At 41.6% G+C, this 19,687-nt stretch overlaps 1 protein-coding gene across 6 annotated transcripts in view; it reads right to left on the minus strand.

Moving 5' to 3' along the window:
* Positions 1–19,687, minus strand: part of MYBPC3 (myosin binding protein C, cardiac) — a 102,986-nt gene that overhangs the window by 19,637 nt on the left and 63,662 nt on the right. For all 6 annotated transcript variants that reach the window (XM_019552252.1, XM_019552251.1, XM_019552249.1 and 3 more), the window contains 7 exons: positions 18,553–18,630; positions 16,334–16,493; positions 12,758–12,862; positions 8,420–8,608; positions 4,865–4,999; positions 3,740–3,907; positions 2,047–2,135 (listed from right to left, as the gene is read on the minus strand). In XM_019552252.1, coding sequence (XP_019407797.1) covers positions 2,047–2,135; positions 3,740–3,907; positions 4,865–4,999; positions 8,420–8,608; positions 12,758–12,862; positions 16,334–16,493; positions 18,553–18,630 — 924 coding nt within the window. The remainder of the gene's footprint in view (positions 1–2,046; positions 2,136–3,739; positions 3,908–4,864; positions 5,000–8,419; positions 8,609–12,757; positions 12,863–16,333; positions 16,494–18,552; positions 18,631–19,687) is intronic.

The raw sequence follows: 19,687 nt of genomic DNA on the forward strand, positions 1-19,687 counted from the left end.
CAAACTGGGCCTCAGAATCCTCCAATTGGGACCCTTCTAAGATCCCTCCATTAAGGTGGCCTACCCCGCCTTCACTAGGCCTGTCTGGCTCCCTGAAACCATTTCCCCTCAGTCCCACCAGCACCTTTGGCTACACAGGCCCTGGTATCACCTCCAAACCCAGTCGGGATCCCAGGTCCTCAGCTCTGGGTGTCCGTCACAGTGGGCCCCTGGCTTTTTTGACCATTCTGGTCCAGGCCCCAGCATTGACCAGGGGAGGGTATCCTACATCAGGCCTCTGCCAGTAGCCCTTTCACTCTCTTGGGCCTTCTGCCTGCTACTAGGGGCTCCCACAGGGACCCTCACTCCACCCATGGAGCAGTATGTCATTGTTTTCTCTCTCTCCATTAACATACTGGGCTGTCAGCCCTCTGGTTTCCCCACACTTCACTGGGGTTCCGCATCTCTCCCCCTCACTGGGGCTACTCATCTCTGCTCCCTCACTGGGGGCTCCACATTGTCCCCTCACTTGGGGCTATGGGGCTTCCCCCCCCGGTGGGCTCAGGTAGCCATAGCCTTGCCTGCCCTCAACTATCTTTCCTCAGGGTTCTACCCTCTCACACAGCTCAGGTGGCCTCAGCCATACCTGGCCCCCACTCTCCCTCCTCTGGGTCTCTCAAGGTCTTGCACCCCACAGGGCTCAGGTGGCCGCCGCAATGTGTGGCCCTGCCAACTCTCCCTCCTCAGGGTCTTGCACCCCAAAGGGCTCAGGTGGCTGCAGCTGTGCCTGACTCCCAACTACCTCTGGTGTTAAGCAAACCTGCCCGAAGGTGAGGGCTAGGATTAAGGCGCCCCTTCTCACCTTTCACCAGGGTGATGACTGGCCTGGCATTTCCTGGGGACTCCTGTACCACTGAGAGCCCCACCAGGCCACCCACTCCCAGCAGGGTGCCGTTTTAGGTCATGCCCAGGACCAGGAACCTCATGGGGATGGTTTAACTAAACCTTGTTCATTACTGAATACACAAGATGCCGAGGCTGCCGGTGTGTGCTAGATAGCTGCTCTAACAGACTAGATTCATTACGTCTTCTCCAACGCATTATAATTACAATACAGAGTGGGCATCCTGCACATCTACAGACATCCATTATAAGCATCTCAGCAGGATTGAATAGAAAATTGAAATATAGCAAAAAGTCAATCCTTCAGGGACTGAGAGGTTTTCATTTGATTTATCCAACTTATTTTTATTTAAATAATAAAAAGATGGTTATACAAAGTTTTAGGTAGATCCCTGTACAAAGTTAGTTAATAGAAAAAAGGTATGAGGAGTAAAACCTTACTTTGGACATATGCTGTCATTTTTATAACACTTTTTTTACCAGTGTTCTAAAGGAAAAAACAGAACAGTGTGCATGCAGGCTTGTGCAATTTTGAATTATACCAAAATGAGGATCATCAGTGTTTTGCTGCCCGAGGCCATTTTAATGGTCCTTAGATCTGCGCCTGGGCTACTTCTGACCTGGCCTGCACAGCCACTGCTGGAGCTGGAACTGCAGCCACTTCTTCCTGCCACATAGGCAAAGCCCCTGCCACAGAAATGCCACCAAACTCCCCCTGTTGCTGAAATGCTGCAAACATCCCCAGCTCCACAGGCCAGATCCAGCCCATGGGCTACAGCATTTGCCTTATGAGGATATAAAATGAGTCAGGACTGCCTTGCTATAGAATATCTTTAGCTGTGCACTCATACCCATAACTCTGTCACCTTGAATTAGAGTACAGTCTTCAATTACATAAGCACATGCAGGAATCTTGCCCTATTCATTAACTAGTTTTTAAAATGTAGTTGCAAATAGGTAGGGGTGAAAGGCTTATTTCTAAATAACTTATCAAAAAGAAAGTGAGCAGAAAGATGATGCAATGAATTATAATGTTAACAGAAAATATTTACTTCAAATTAAATTATGATGAATTATTCAGTAGGGGAGTTTGGGTTAGGAAACCTTAATGTGTAAGCATAAGCAACATAAAAGAACCATGCCAAAACAGAATCAGTTGCCTACCTGAAAAGGAATCACAATGTTGATTGTCTCACCCACTTTCTTCATCAGAGTCTGTCTAAGATAGCGTGGCAGCCAGATTTTGGGACGTTCTGTAGATAAGGATGTTCTCATGTTAGACACCATGGTTGTTTCAACGTTATTATTCATAGGAAAAAGAAGGAAAAACAGCAGAGGAAATAGACTTCATGTTTAACACTGTAAAGTAATATGTCGTTTTTGTGAACACAAGAAAAATCAAACTGAAGAGTTTGGGGGAAAGTGATCATTTGCTAGGTATATTCACCTGTAGATGGTGTTATATGCACCACTTGATGAAAACATAGTGATAACTCTTGTCTTTGTCTCGGCAACTGTGCAGGTTCCATTGGCAGTGGAACTCCTGTTGTTACAATGCCTAGGGAAATAGGATCCTGGAAGGCTCTGCATAGGATGTGCACCCTCTGCATGTAGCTCAGTTTCTCCGAGGGCTTACTTATAAAGCAGATGGGGATAGGGAATGGTTACCCTGGGTGTAAGAAATGGTATATCTGTTGCAACACAGATCCTACAATTTCTAACATATATTACTATTTGAAAATATTTAATGATCTGTGCAGATTATACATATCATTGGGTTTGCATCGCCTCGGTGGAATAGCTCAGCTCAGCAATTTTTGCTACCTGGGGTAGCAAATGGTACTCCAGGTAGCAAATGGTAATATAGAGCTTACCCTAAAAGATACAGTATCTGAGATGCTGAGACAGTCATTTCAGAAGCTAAAATGTAAACATTTTAAAATCTAAGTAATATTATTTTTAAAATATAGTGAGCAGTACCTGGGGTACCATTTGCTACCTTCTCAGCAGCAATTTTGCTACCTGGGGTAAAAGGAGTCTCACTTCATTCCCCAAACTGCAGAAAGTAACATGACAACTGCTTTCCTGCCAAAAGTTGTTGAGAGTCTTAGTGCATATTCTGTCTTCAAGTCTCTGCTTACTTCATTAGTGGTCTTCCTGCACTCTACATCTCTCCCTTTTCTTCTCCCCTCATTTAGGCCATAGAACAATTCTTAACATGGATTTTGAGAATCCATCTATCTGGCTTTGGGATGCCTTGCAACTCTAACTCTTTACACTTGGCCATTTTGCTGATAGTGGGAGGCTGGCATGCATTTGTGAGAGTCAAGAGTGAGGAATCCATGGTAATGAGCTCATAATATCTTTTGGACACCAGTCAAAGGAACTGGAATCTATTACCATTAGGTAGTAAATGAGGTGGTAATTAATGACCTTGGACATAAAAGTATAGATTAACAACTTTATTCAGACAGTTCCTGGCCTCTGTTGTTAGGCAGTACTTGGCATTAGCATAACAGTTCATTCTTAGTATAGCTCTTACCCTAAAATATACAGTATCTGAGATGCTGAGACAGTCATTTCAGAAGCTAAAATGTAAACATTTTAAAATCTACAGTCAAAGTCCTATTTGATAATGTTTTCAGAATTGGGAGATATTATCCAGAACTAATCTGAAAACCTAACCTAGTATGAAATTAGGCAGAGCCATAATCAAAAGAGAAAATGTAGCTCCCTATCCATACTCCAAAAGAAGTGTTTGTCTTGACAGGCCCAGAATTTCTTCTTCATTAAAGACATCTTTAGTAAAGTCCCAAAGGAAATGGTCGAGTGATACTTGCTTGCTCCAGATACTCACGCACAATCTCTCTGATGGTAATAGGCTCCTTGGTTATTGCTGGTTCACTCTCACCAGCCAGGTTTATAGCCTTGACACGGAAGTAGAGTTTGTCCCCAGTGACCAGATCTTTAATCAGTATAGATGTGCGTTCAGTTAGACCATAAATAGCTGGAATCCAATCTGTAGCTGCAAATAAAGGGTTTCTTCTGTATAACAATTGTACAAATTTTCCAAACTGATGGTTTATCTACACTGGAAAGTAAATTTCGAGTAAGGCAGGGTGTGAAATTAAAGCAGTACTATGAAAATAGATTAATCAAAATCAGAACAGGGAACTTTACAATTTGGAAAAAGTATGTCCACACATTGAATTATTCAGGGATATCTATTCTTAATAATTCCATGTGTGAACAAGGCCTAAGGTACTCTCTGGTTTCTTTGGGTTTATATCTTCAGGGAGTTTTATGTTTTTTGGGGTGGAGGGTTTTCCCTGGAGTTGAAGTTAATCAAAATGGAATGGGAGAGAATTATTTGGAAAGTAGTTCTAACTGAAAAGTGAGCAGTTTATTTCATTCTTAAATGGAAGGAGTATATATCCCTTAAGGTACCCAAATAGTATAGTGATAGATACATGTGCTTGTAACAACAACAGTTAAAACCACTGATGGAATTTACTGATTTCTCATTCTTTTTTGCCTTGTTTCTCCAATCCGACAGCAGTAATTGGATGGAGTCCTCAGAGATTTTACAGCAGTACTAATAGTACAGAAGTTATACTAATATGGTTAAGTCACAGAGATTCTAATAATTCTGCAGTGATTATACTTGGTGAGTAGAAATGATATACTTTAGAAAACTCTAATAAACATTACATGGCATCATACAACATTTGCATCTATAAAAATTAGAGTGGTTTATTATGTCGTGGTGGTACCAGGAAGATGCTGTAGCAACTATGGTGATGCATGGTAGTAATATAGATTGACATTGTTTGCCATCAGTAACATTAAACTTTGTTGTAATGGTACTGGATTCTGCTGTCTGTGGTGAGGTTGTGAAATGATAGTAACTGCAGTGGTATTTTACTGATTCTGTTCTGATTGATAATGCTTTGTTGGTATTGTAGGACTAGGGCTCACTCACATCTTTCTTTGCAGTACTCCACAATGTAGCCATCTAGTCCCCCTGCTCCAATCCGTTCAGGAGGTCTCCACTTCAGGGTAATGGTACTGTCAGAAACGTCTTCCACTGTAAAGTGGGTTGGTTCACTTGGGGGAGCTAAAAGAAAATAAAACCCTGAGATATAGGATTGTGGTGGATATAGAAGGAATGATCAGGAATAGGGGAATGATGTACAGTCTTATCTAGAACCACAACTCTAAAATGTAACTCTAATAGCTCCACTTGACAGAAGAGTCAATGAATAACCCTTGGTAGAAGCACAGTATGCTTGTAACACAGAGGTTCTACATAATAGTGGCTCAGCTTGTGTTCTTTTCTAGAGAAAAGCTCTGGAGAAGTGAATTAGATTCTAAGCACAGAAGAGCAGAACACAGGAGAACACCTATATATGTACAATTCTACACTTATAATTTAAATATTACCAGACAAAATTTACATAAACACAAGTCACACCTTATCAATGGCTGAAGTTGATGTTACCATATTTTCTCACATACTACATGCCCCTGAATAAGACATGAACCTATTTTTATAAGGCAAAATGTGGAAAAAAAATTTTTTCAGAATCATAGGTGACAGCATGACATAGAGCAGGGCCAGGCAATTATTTTGGGTGGAGGGCCGCTTGCTGAGTTTTGGCAAGCCATCAAGGGCTGCATGACAGGGAGCCAGGTGCAGATAAATATTAATTTTCTAAATTTTTAGGGGTCCCGCAGGCTGGATAGAATGGCCTGGCTGGCTGTGGGCCACATTTTGCCCGCCCCTGACATAGAGTAAGTCCTCCTGGCAATATAGTGTCCAGGAAGTGTGGCATCCCAGAAGGCAGTTTGAGTGAGGCAGCAGAAACTTCCAGGTGTGGCAGGACATCAAAAAGGCTAGATCCCAACCCCCTTGCTAGGACAGTAGGGCGTTTTTACACATATTTGGACGTTGAGGGTGGCGGTGCTTTAATTAAAGAGCTGCTCTAATTAAAGTGCTGCTGTGTCTCCTGTATCAGCATCCCTGTGCTTAAAAATGGTGGCGAGGGTGCTTGAAATAAAGCTTATTCAACAAACTTTAGTTCAAGCACTCCCGCTGCCATTTCTAAGTGTAGGGATGCTGATACAAGAGATCCAGGAAACTGCTAGAGCTCAGCTGGAGCACAGATTAATTGAGTCTGCTCCAATACACTGGAATTTCAGCACATTGGAGCAGCCTCAGCGCTTATGTATAGGCATCAGTAGAGCCTCTTACTTCTTAACTGTAAATAGTTATTTATTATAAGTTCCTATAAATAATAAAATGTTGCTTCCACACCACAAGCCTCATCAAGATGCTACTGATTGCATGCAGCTGCTCAGTAGCTCTTCAGCCAAATCCCCTCACCCCCCACCCCCGGCCCCCCAGCAGCTGTGAGAGGGTTAACACTTGGACTCTGCCCATGCTGCTTGCTACATCAGAGAGGTGGCAGCCTTTTTACATAATGCATACTTGCTGTTTTTCTTCCCTGCTTCTCTTCCAGTGAAGAAAAATCAGCTTCTCTGCTTAAGACACGCTCCCTAATTTTAAAGAGCTGATTTTGGGGAGAAAAGTGTACGTGGTGTGTGAGTGAACACACTTATTTGGTTTAAGGTGATTACTGTACTTACATACAAAAACTTCTAGATTTAATCTGTTCAATAGTAACAGAAATCTAATGAATAATGAAAAACATTTTGAGGTTAGGCTTAGAGGTTTTATGTCTTCATCTATCATCTGTTCACTATTTCTTCAGAACAGGAACTTTTTTAATCACTGAGACTCCTCTGAAACTCACAGCTCAGTCAGAAGAGTGATTATATACAACCTTGTATATCATCAAACAGGAACAAAAAACTTGCTGAAAACTTCTAAGGCTTGACTAGGCTTCTGGAAAACACAACTTAAGAGTTAGGTATTTGTGCCAACCTCTGTTTTAGAAAAGTAAGTTGAAAGTGAACTTGCTTTAGTAATGTTCTTCATGGCTGGAACACCTAATTGAAACTCCTCTAGATGTACTTGACTATCCCATGCACATGGATATTTAAATAGGATACTCTTACAGACACATGCTGAGGGTTTCTTGTCTTTACATTCTCTGTATGCCAAGAAGCTAGGAATTGCAGAACTGTCCATTTGTACATTTTCTGTTGTGAAAATTCCTTTATTTAGGACACATTACATGTATGGGCTGCAGAGAATTTAATGTGTATGGAAGGCATTAAACTGCTTTCCAAAATATCATTAAAAGTGGCTCATTCTCGTAACCTTTAAAATATATGGCCTAACAAAACACATTTAAAGAAAACGTCTTTGCTAGAACACATGTATATGTATTATAAATCGAACAGCTTTGAAATACCTTAAACAGATTCTACATTTAATATTTCAAATATGCTGTAAGTTTAATACAATGTCATAAATTGCATAACAAATAGATTATATTATTAACAGCTTAGTTGATGATGCTACTGCAAAACCAAATCATATTTTACCCAGTTTCCTTTCTTGTGGCTGCATTGGATCAAATCATTTCATTTTCAAGTGGAAACAAAGACTGAGAAGCACATGCAAGAGGAAAAGGTAATTATGAGCGTACAAGACTGACCATACACTATACATTGCAAAACCAAAGTTAATTCTCTGAAACAGTTAAGTTTGGACTTTATATTTTATCAATTAAAACTCTGCCTACTCTATGAAAACTTTGGACCTTTTTGTTTAGTAGTTCCTCTTGATATCTTTTGTTGCTTCCCTTCGGTCCTGGTAGCCCAACTGTTGGTTGATTGAAGTCCAGAGTTAACAGATCCCACTTGCAGCTCATCCTTCCCTTGTGGCCCATTGCTGGTGTCTTGTACTTTGGCATTGATTCCTTCAGATGGCAGTTCCCCCTGACTATTGTTTTTAGATTTGGCAACTCTAGTCATTTCAGTATCCAGGTACTGGTATTTTTTTGCTGCTGTTCCTAAAGCTCTCAGATGGCTGGGTTCCTGAAGGCTTACACAGTTTGCTCCCAGTTCAGGGACAGCTAGAGGCACTGCACTGCTAGGGTGGGAAGGATTATTTATAGAGGATAATTCCTCAGATATTTTCTTAATCTGCTGTCCTTAGAGCTCTGCAGGGGGCTGGGATTAAGAAAGCACTGGGTGGGATACTATGATATTTGTACCCATAAGGGAACAGGGGAAGCTGAGAGGGGCTGGGAAATTGCTGTCAATTAGTTGCTCCTCCTCTCCAGACCCAGCTTGACTCTCACACTTCTAATAATAACAGCTAGAAATTCATCAGCAATTTCAAGAAACCGGAACCTCTGTGTTCTTTAGGCAGGGGAATGAGAGAAATAGAAGAGAAAGATGACAAAGAAAAAAGGGTGATAAGTATGAAATAGAAAATGTCAAGTGACTAATCAGCTTTCTTAAGCAAGTGAAGTATTATTTTAGAGATAGTGCTGAGAGAAAGTGGGGGCTAGTTTGTCCATTTTTCTGTTCTAAACATGATGTTACATGGGATGAAACTCACCAATTGGCATGAAAGGCGCTGAAGGAAGGCTTGGGCGGGACATGCCAATAGAATTCACAGCATAAACCCGCATCTCATAAACTACTCCTTCAATCATTCTCTTGGCTTCATATGACAGCTCCTTTAGAAGGTCAAAGTTCAGTCTCATCCATCGGTAGCTCTTCTTTTTCTTCCTTTCCAAGATGTATCCTGTGAATGGAAAAAAATATTGTAATATAAAGGAATTGCAAGTGGAAGAGGCTTCATAATTTTCTGAAAATGCCAGAGAAAGGAAAGCCACCTTTTTACCACTGCATGTAAGAACCCAATCTAGGCAAATGGCAATGAAATTTGCTTGTGAGCTTCTACTGCCATTTATCAGCTGCTTCTGGTGATCTGTGTTACCATTGCTATCTTCATGCAATGCTAAAGAATATTGCTAGGTTCCTCATGGATGCCACCCTATATTACTATTAGTCCTTGCCATCAGTTTTACTTGCTCTGCCTCAGAATTTGAAGTTTACCATTGTCCTTGCCTTTGAGAAGAGATATGATAATACTATCCTATTCAGCATGAGCCACAGTGGGTAGGAGAAAAACCCAAACTGTTGTTATTCACCATGTCTTTTGCACCTAGTACAACTTGAATGTTATATCACAGCAATACTGACTTATGTGCATTATCTTTTAAAAATATTAAAATGATCTTGAGATAGGAAAGAAGAGGGCTTCTACCCTTTCTGGACAATTTTCATAGTTTAGGAAGGGGAGAGGTCTCATTAACTCTTCAATCATATATAGCATGGGCTCATCTCAAGGCAAATATTTGGAACTTTCCCTACTTCCATAATTTGTGTGCAAGTTGCTTTGATATTTATGAAATGAAGGCTCTACAGAAGGGTAGCTTTTATCAGCATTTCAATTTAGTTTCTGTTCTCCTCATTTTCCATTACCAACTTCTCCCACTGCAATCCTAAATGTTTCTTAGGAGGTAGGTGCATTTTACTTTGCATTATATAGTTCATGTTTATCAAGGATTTTAAACATTTTTTATTTTAAAAAGTCTTTGCATTAGCAAAAACTAAGTGACAGGATATAAGCTTTGAGAAATCCTTGAATTTTAATGAATAATAAATTGGTAAATAGCAACTAATAAGAGTTTAAATCACCTGCTTGGGCACTTTTTCACTGGATTGTATAATTTTTCTTGCTATGCCTTCTCTCAGAAATCTTTAAATCTCTTAAACATGTCATTTGTCCTTGCTGATGCATTACAGAGTTTGATTCCTTAACTTTCAGTCCAACATCAATATTTTTTGTCTACTGAAATTCTTATAAATTTGTAGTTATATCCTTATATATTTGTAGTTATAATATAAATTGTAGTTATATTATATTTCCATAATGGGAAATATAACTGCCAAACTCAACCTGCTGAAGTAAATGAATGACATCTTTTTATGGCATGAGGACTGTTATTCACTTAGAGCAGGGGTTTTCAACCTTTTTAAGGCGTGTACCTCTTCTGTGCATACCCTTCTGGACTGTACTCCCTTCCAGCTGGGCAGCAGGTGGAGGGGTACTGATGACAGCACTGGACCCCTGCCTGTCTGGCTGCGGGAAAGTCTGCAGGGGAGCGGAAAGGGCTGGGACCTGGCAGGGATAGGGAGGGAGCCGGGGCCAGGATTGGGCTGGGTCCCACTGCACTCATCCCTTCTCCCAAGCCTGGGGTTGTTGCCTGGTGCTGGCACCCCCTGCACCAACAAATCCATCACCCCTAGTCCCACCCAGGACCTCCCCACCCTAGCACCAGCCCTTCACCACCCGGGACCTCCCGGGAGGACATGGGGGGCGTGTGTGGGGCAGGATGGGCTGCCACTGCAGGCTGTGGCCAGGGCAGCACCGGGCTCTTCCTAGTGGAGCGGGGAGTGTGCTGTGCTCCGGGTGGGCGGCAGTGGTGCTGGGGAGGTCAGGTGAGCTATGGTGAATCTTGGGGTGGCTGCAGTGTCTCCCCAGTGCAGTCTGCCCCCCCTCAGTGGTAAGAGCCTGGTGCAGCCCTGGCTCCAGCCCGCAGCAGTAGCCTGCCCTGCCCTGCACAGATCTGGGGGCATGCTGACAGACAGCCGACGTGGAGCCAGCGGCACGGGGAGCTTGCACACTGCCGCCGTCTATACACTCTGTGTTGCCGCTGGGTGCTGCTTTCCCATGCTGCTAGCTTCATATGCAGCCAGCCGTTGGCACCCCCTCTGGTGCATGGTGGTGGCACGGGGAGCTTACATGTGGTGGATGCCCCCGCCATTATCTATGCAGTCAGTGCCACTGCCAGGGGGGGAGGAGGTGCTGATGGCTGGCCACACACAAAGCTGGCAGCACACAGAAGGGGGGCTGCTTGGACTTAAAAAAGTAGCGTGCGCCATCCGGCAGCAGCATGGAGCCACTTCCTAGGTACCCCCACTTCTCCGCACCACCAGCTTCACATCCGGCTGACCAGCAGCAACCCTCCCCCCCCCGCAGATGCTAAGTCAGTGGTGCAGAGAAGCGGGGTACTCTGGCATGAGGAAGCGGTGCGTGGCAGCAACACGGAGTCATGGATGGCAGCAATGGTTTCACCCCCCCAAGTGCTGCAGTAGCTCTAGAAGTCATTGATTCAATCACTTTTTGGCCAAGATGAGAGCCACCATGCTTGCAATCATACTAGTGATTGTAGCTACAGGTTGAATAGAATGCTTCTTATTAGCAGGGTCGGAGGCCCAATGGAAGGAGGACAAAAGGAACATCTCTCAGCATAACCAGGCATGCCTAGCCTAATTTTGCAGCTGCTGGCTGTATCCAGTTTCCGGAAATCTGTGAAAGGCCATAGAGTGTTTTGGGAAGTGAGTGGTGATACGTAGAGTCCTTTATGGAGGTTCCTTCCAGCTAAGAGGTTATTTTGTTGCTTCTAAGCATGGTGCATTACTCTTGGTGTACTTATTTTCAGTAACTTTTAAATGGGGATTAAAATATAAACAAGGAATTTACTAAGGTATGTTGTTGTCTCTCACAATCAGGGGTAGCTTTGGTAATTATTTTTTTCACTGTCTTCTCAGACAGGCACTGTTCCTTTTCTCCCTGACTGTGAGGGAGGTATCCACTGAAGTGCACAAAACTATGTATAAAAGCCCTAGGAAATTAGAAGACAGAAACTGTATTAATTGTAATTATGGTGACTTGAGGAGTGATGAAGCAGAATATTTTTCTAAATATATAGAATGGATAGTAGTCAGATATGCTGATCTAGAGATAAACAGTATATGAGATTGCTGTTAATGTTTTGCAGATTCCAAGACTGATGAAGTAGAGTTTTGTATTGGTTCGTGGTATCAGTGGGACTGGAAGCAAAAGCCTTTTATAGTACTGGGGCAGGGGAGTTGGGGAGGGAGTGTTATAGGTAGTATTATAGGAAAGGTGAACATAGGAAGGAAAGAACAAGCCTTTTCCTTTTACTTCAAGCTTTTTTTGTTATTAAGCAACTGGGTGAAAAGTTTGGGATTTCCTGTAACTTCAGTGCCATTAAATATAAGTTTTGTTTAATTTTTTCCCTGTACTTCTATGCATAGCCTAATCTTTGGGATACTTGGTGGAACCTTCCAGTGATGCCAGGAAGCACCCTTGGTGTGACATCAGCTAAACATTTCATTTGGGTCTGAAAACAAAACTTGAGCGCTCCTCCCAAAGCAGGAGCTCCCTCTCTCCCTAACGCGTACCCAAAACAGGTTCTTCCTTGCAGCAGAAAAACTGGTTTGACCTAATAAAATTTCTGGGAATGTTTCATTTGGCACTTTAGTGGCCCATTTATTTCGGCCTGGTACAAGAAAACTATAATCCCCACTGAATTCAATAGATTCTGCTTCTTTTGTGGAGGTAAATGAAGCACCAAGTTCACTATCTAATACAAACTTTACTCTCTTAGCATGTCCAGGTCTCTGTACATGCTGCAATATTTTAGTTTGGAATGGGAATGTTTAACCTTAGCTGTTTCTTATACTGGTTGTTTTGTCTTGACACTTAATTCCTCCTGGTACTCTTTCCCAAGGACAGACTTAACACCTTTTGTGAACTGTGTCCCAGCTTCAGGTGCAGCAGGGAGAGGTCACTTTGATTAAGGTTAGAATCTGGATGGATTTAGATGAAGTGAGCTACAGCTCATGAAAGGTTGTTATATGTATCTCCTTTGGTTAGTTTGTAAGTTATACATCTACCTTGCCTTCTACCTGACTTCACACTAATGTAGCTAACTACACCTCCCAGGTTTAGAACAGTCAGTGAGTACTGTAAATGACTTGGGTGAGGCTGCTGGAAGCCTTTTCCAGTAATGCTTACCTAGTACTGGTTGTCCTCCATCAAAACTAGGGGGTTGCCACTCCACAGAACAGTAATCTTCTCCAATGTTGAGGATCTTGGGAGCCTCTGGAGGATCAGGAACATCTGAAGATTGTATTGAAGAGAGGAAGTTTCATGACTATGTCCCTTGCCATCCTTATGTGATTAAATATTTCTGCTAAGCCCCTTTCTACATCACAGATTTGTAAAGGATCTCTTAACAGTCCCACTGAAAGTACTGAGGAATACCTAAGCCATCATTCAAATAATTATGTATTAGTTGAATGGGCAATTATGTATGTGTAGCTTTTAAACAGTAAATACAGTATTAAGCCTATTACTCCATCCAGTGTGAGCCCTATTCTTTGTTTCCAGGTTAGGTTGCTTTTATTTTAAAGCGAGGGTGCTCAACCCCAACCTGTGGGCCAGATCCAGTCAACAGTGCTTTGTTGTCTGGCCAATGGGGCTCTCCACAGGTCTGGAAATCTGGTGGTGAAGGAGTGATGCCACCATTCCCCTGCTGCCAAATTTTCTGACCCATGGGGAGCCCCAGGGCCCAATCCCAGTGTGGGAGGCAGGAAGGGATGGAGCCAGGCCCGTGCAGGCTTGGGAAGAAGGGGTGGTAGGGAAATAGTGCTGCGCTCCTGGGACCCAATACAGGTGCACAAGGCAAGGAGGGCATTATACTGAGGCTCCAGGGCCCAATCTGACCTGCAGACTAGCTCTGTGTCACTCTTGTGGCCCGCAGGGCCAAGAGGCTGAGCACCATGTCTTTAAAGCATCAAATTGCTCACATCTGATTTTTTTTTTAAATAATTTTATAAAGAAGAAGCAACTTTGACCACCTGAAACCTGAGACCCTGCTCCTGCCTTTGATCGAGGTAATTTGCATCATCACAGAGCCTCACCACTGAGCTCAGAGACACCTCACCATGCATAAAAAATGCCTGCCCAGAAGAGCATTCCATCTCTCTACTCCTCTGTGAAATATGAACCACCATAACCAGAAGCATAGGCAACATGTAGGGAGAGCATGGGGGGGGCACATGACCCCCTCAGATTGGCCACCGCCAAAACTGCCAGCAGCGGCTGTGGGCAGTCGCCACTTGCCACCCCTCCTCACTGCCGACACTGCTGCTGACAGCTGAGGGCAGCCCTTGTTCATTGCTTGCTGACACCAACACTGGCGGCTGCAGGTGGTCACCGCTCGACGCTCACCGACATGGTGTCCCCCAAGTCTTAGAAGGCACCAGAAGGAAATCACAAAAAACAATTGGGTTGGAAGGGACCTCAAGAGGTCATCTAGGCCAACCCCCTGCTCAGAGCAGGACCAGCCCCAACTAGATCATCCCATCCAAGGCTTTGTCTACCTGGGTCTTAAAAACCTCCAAGGATGGAGAGTCCACCACCCCCCTAGCTAACCTATTCCACTGTTTTACTAACCTCCTGGTGAGAAAGTTCTTCCTAATATCTAACCTAAATTTCCCTTGTTGCAACTTGAGACCATTGCTCCCTGTTCTGTCATGTGCCACCGCTGAGAACAGTTTGGTTCCATCCTCTTTCGACCACTTTTCATGTAGTCAAAGGCTGCTATTAAATTCCCTCTTAGTCTTCTCTTTTCCACGTTAAACAAACTCAGCTCCCTCAGCTTCTCCTCCTATGTCATGTGCCCCAGCCCCCTAACTGTTTTTGTTGCCCTCAACTGGACTTTCTCCAATTTGTCCACATCCTTTCTGTAGTGGGGTCCCAAAACTGGACACAGGACTGCAGATATGGCCTCACTAGTGCTACATAGATACGAATACATCCTACTTATCACCAAGCAGCTTTGAGGTAAACAGACTATTCCGATTTTCTCTGAACCTAATCTGTATATAAATGAATTTTTCTAAACAGGAGATTTTACCACACCTTCGACTCTCCTATGAAATATAAACTTTCATTTCTACCCAGGAGAACTTTACAATCTGTTCTCTGATGTCTGATCAAGGATATTTGTGCCCAAAAGCTTGCAATTAAAGATTTTTTTTACAAAAATCTAGTTGGTCTAATAAAAGATATCACCTCTACCGCGAGTCCTGATATCTTTTATTCTACGCACAGGCATATCTAACTGAAATGAACAATCTTTTACAGACTGCCATATAGCTGGTAATCTAAGCGATATACATTCTTCCATGATTCCACTAACTAAATTATGACATTTTTTGGCTTGCAGAATAAAAGCACTGAGATACAACATTGCTTTTCCATAATTTGACAGCCAGAGGGAACTGTTGCAGAGAGAAAGCGAGAGAGGCTGTTACCTAAACTGTACTTATTGGGAAATAAGAAAATCTATCATGGTTCTTATTTTCTGCGTCTTCTGCCTCCATAACTCCTTTTTATAATTTGGAAAATGCAGTAGAAGGCAACATATCTTCTGTCCCAGTCTACCAGCAAAAACAGAGAGGTGACAATAGCTGTTTTAGTGATTTGCTCTCATTATTGTAACTAAGATCTCACTTCAAAGCTTCCTCCTAGCCTGGAACAAACCCCATATGTAATGAAATACCAACATGTATGTTAACTTTTCTTGTTTAAATACAAATGGTAAGTCCAGTTACTCTGTAAATCCTAACTTAGTATTCATCTTGGTGATCTCATACAGCAATAAATTACAAAAGCTTTACCATATGATATGTAAAAATATTTTCGTTCATTGTTTATATGTACAGTTTGACCTCTTTTTTTCATAATGTCTCTTGCAGGGTATAAAGAAGGAGCTGATTAATTTACATCTTTCATAATATTAGATCAAAATCAAATTCCCCTCTAGCTCTTGTCCTCTGTAAACTAAATATTTTCAGTCCTTTTTAATACAGTATGCCAGACATACAATAGATGGCCCCTTATTCCATTAACTATTTATAAGACATGCAGTAAAGTCTTCTGTCTTACAAAATGACAAAAATATCATGTGCTAGACAAGATCAGTGCTGCAGAGAAAGGTCTGTTGAGAATGGACTGACCCATATATACCACGTGTCAAACTCACCTCTCTTTGTGGGTGATATCAGGATGCAGTATGGCAAATGGTGGCAGCCATTGTGGAGGTTTATGCAATCACTGCTCACACCCACCACCACCACTGATACATGTCCCAAATGGGGCTGTGTACCCAGATTTTGGTGGCAGGTCCACCCCTTGCTTGCTCTGTACCTTAATCCAGACCACTCTTTGAGCACTGAAGTTTAGAAAACGCATTTGTGGGGGGCAGATCTGGCCTGCAGACTATACAGTTGACACCCCAATGTATACAAAGATATATAAGGAAATGGAATGGGTGAATATCCCAAGTAGCCTAATCTCTGCAACTGGGAATGATTCCTTCTCTTCTTCTCCTCATAGTGGGAAGACCAGGAAAGTTATACTGAGAGAGATCTCTGTGAAGGGTCATGAAACAACTCAGTCCTCTTTTAATGGTCTGTTTAAAGCTCACTAAGCCCAAAATCAAAATAGCTCTCCATTTTAGAGGAACAAGGATACCACTGAACTCAAGAACTCAGAATCTGGTTAGTCCCTTCCTTCACTTACCAATAACCTTGACAGTGATATCAGCTTTATCTTCTCCTGCTGGATTTTTAACTGTAACTCTATAAACCCCCTCATCCTGCTTCTCTGCTCCTTCAATGATGAAGACACAGTGGTCCTCGTGCATCTCCACACGAACTCTACCTTCAGATTCAGAGAGGAGCTGTGGGCAGTGAAAACAGTAGTTGAAGTCATTTGTAAGTAGGGCTGAGATGGGTGGGTCTGATTCAATGCGAGTGAAGGAGAGTTGCATAAAAATGCTGGGGCTGCATCAGTGTTTCTCAGATTGGAATATGCATATGCCTGGGTGTCTGTGGCAATTTCTACAAAAATGAGTGAAGGGGAAATAAATGCTATAACGCCATAATAATCTATAATGTTTAATTATAAATTATAATTTTAATTAATAATTTAAAATATTATAATTATAATTTTATTAATAATCTATAATACAGAATCATAAGAGTGCATAGGGGCCTAACTAATTTAAGAAGGGATGTGTGACTCCAGAAAGTCTAAGAACTACTAACCTCTGGTAACAGGAAGGCTTACATTGAATGTTATCAGTGCTTTTGAAAAGTTAACGATAAAATATTCTACTTTTAGGTTCTACTTTTTAGAACAAAACAGGATATCAGTGGGTAGCTTTTAATGTCTAATAAGAACAATTACATCATGATAGAAATTGCTTTTGAAAGTCAGTAAATTCCTGTCTGGGATAGTTAGTCGAATCATTATGAAAAGTTATATAGGTAGCGACTAGACATAATGTTAATTCAAAGTGGTTTGGAAATTCATTTACTCTTTTGCAAATAAACATTTGTCCATCAACTTATAGATTTTGGAATCATATAAAACTTTTCAAAGCAATCCTTTGTAGCCATCTATTCTTAAAAAAATAAGAACTAATGCTGTTTCCTGCCACTCTGTCACTGTTAATAGGACTAGTATGCTCCCTGTCATACATCTTACAAGGGAGTCATCTTCTCCTTTTTCCTCTTTGGCCTACACATTCTTTCTCTGTCCAAATCCTGTTGCAGTATCATCCTTACATTTTGAAGCTCCAACTATTGGGCCCTTTTTTTTTTTAACTCCACTAAACCTTGTCATTGGGTGCCTATAGATGTGTTCATTCACGTTCTAATTAGAACGCTGCAGCGTCACCTCACCATTGCATGTATTTAGCCCCGGCACATTTCAAAATGGCTGTGGGAGCACTTTATCTAACCCTTGTTGAATGAGCTTTAGATAAAACGTCCCACGGCCATTTTGAAACGTGCAAGGTCTTAATACATGTGATGGTGAAGTGTTTTAATTAGCTGAGCTGTCTGGGAACTGCTCTAATCAAAATGCCTCCCTCCATCCTACCTTTGACCCCGCAAGCATGTGTAAAGGCAGCCAAAATCTTCACCTTCCTTCTTGGTTACTTCAGTCTTTTTCTCAAACCTCTTAAATGCCCACTTTGCCCCCCAGTTTGTCATTAAATTAGATAGACTATTCTCTTCTTTCTGTCTTTTTGTTTTTTGTCTCAGGGAAAAAATCGTTAAAAATCAGTGCTAATATGTATAAGTAGAACCACCGTACTTTCGCTGTATGTTGTATCTCATTTTTTTTCAATTTATCTGGCCCAGGAATTTTTAGATTTTGAGTATGCACAGTCCCAGCCCTGTGTGTTTGCATTGTTGAGCATGACTGGGTCACCCTACTGACCAGGACCTCTCAGGGCTAATGCACTGCCAAAAGTAAATAATATAATTCTTCTGACTGTACCAGTCTAACAGTAATAAGTGCCTGCTAGACCTTAAGGTAGCAAATCATTCCATTTCTAGACCATTTTCCTGTTGTCATGTCTCTTCTCCCCGCATTCTACTAAGCTTTTCCCCCAGGTATTGCTAAAACTAACAACTTAGTACTATTCAAAAGAGGTTTAAACCTATACTGTTACCTTAAATAGAACTTTAAAACAATTGTTTAGACAAGTTATAAACCCTTGTGCTTCTAGGAATAAACTAATTAGTAATAATGATGGTTTCTTGTGCCTCTGTGAAACATCTGATAATGGTCATTGCCAGGCAGAACATTGGCCAAGATGATGATTAGTCTGATCAATTATGTTAATCCCTATAGTTGCCTATCTACTCTTACTACATCCTGCTCTGGGTAGGGTAGTTTGGAAAGTGCTAGGCACTTCTACAGGTCTGTATAAATAATAAAGAACTTACTTTATTCTCATTACTTAAATCACTGCTGGTACCTGTGGGATTTCTGGAATCATCGCTGCTTTGCACACTGTCACTGTTCTAGATGAGTAAAGAAAAACAGGAAGAGTTAGAAAGATCTCACTGAGCAGATTTGACATTTACTGTCTTGTGGGCAGTAGTGGGTTGCTAGGTTTATGTGACCGCAAAAATAGAGAATATTTCTTTCTTTTAACATTGGGATAATGGGCTTGTGAACAGATACTATGGCAAAAAGCAAATTCAATCAAACAACATATTCTGAAGCTGTGCTACTGTACTTTTAAAATGTCTCCATTATTTCCCGTGCTGCCTCTATATCAAATACAGGTTTCTTATCCTCACCCCCAAGATCCATTACAACCACCATCTCTTTATTTATCCATTCAGACTTTATATATTATTACATCTGCATTACACCTACTGATGACTGGGGGCTATCAAAGTGAAATTCATACAAGAGATTACTGTCACAATAGATCAGCTTTTTGCCATAGCAAAAATGTTACACAAAACCCCAAAAAACCCCAGATGTCCAGCAGCAAGATATAGCATTTCACAGTGGAAGATAAGAATTTGAAAGTTTTAAAAACTTCATCAAATATTGTAAAACTAAGTGCTATTGGGGTCAATATAAATTTATTGACAATCTGAGCAATATGCCTATGTACAACATATGAATTCTTGTTGATGTTATGAAGCTGTTGTATTATGGTCTGCCTCGGTGTAAATGGAATTCACTTCTGCTGATATTTTTGCTGATAAGACTGTGTAGCATATACTCATTAGACTAGGGTTAATGGATACTCTGATTGAGCAATGGGTTTGCTAAGAAGGTTGACTGAAGCCAAGAGAAGCTGTATTTCCTCCTTCTGTGCAGAGATGGAGAAGTGAAGAATATGAAAACATTCACATGGGCCAAAAAGACAGAGGTGATAAAACAAGGTTTTAAAATTTTAGGAAGGAAAGAGAAAGTGAAGTGTACGTTCACAGCAGAAGAGGAGTCCAACTTAATTATGGGACTAGTCTTAGTCAGACAGATCTTTTGACCTGGAAAGTCTCTGTGAGAGGCCAGGATTTTTTTTCTTTCTTTCTTTCTTTTTTTTATTTTTACCCCACA

The sequence above is a fragment of the Crocodylus porosus genome, unplaced genomic scaffold (assembly GCF_001723895.1).
Source record: "Crocodylus porosus isolate Cpor-Errol unplaced genomic scaffold, CroPor_comp1, whole genome shotgun sequence".
Classification (NCBI taxonomy): domain Eukaryota; kingdom Metazoa; phylum Chordata; order Crocodylia; family Crocodylidae; genus Crocodylus; species Crocodylus porosus.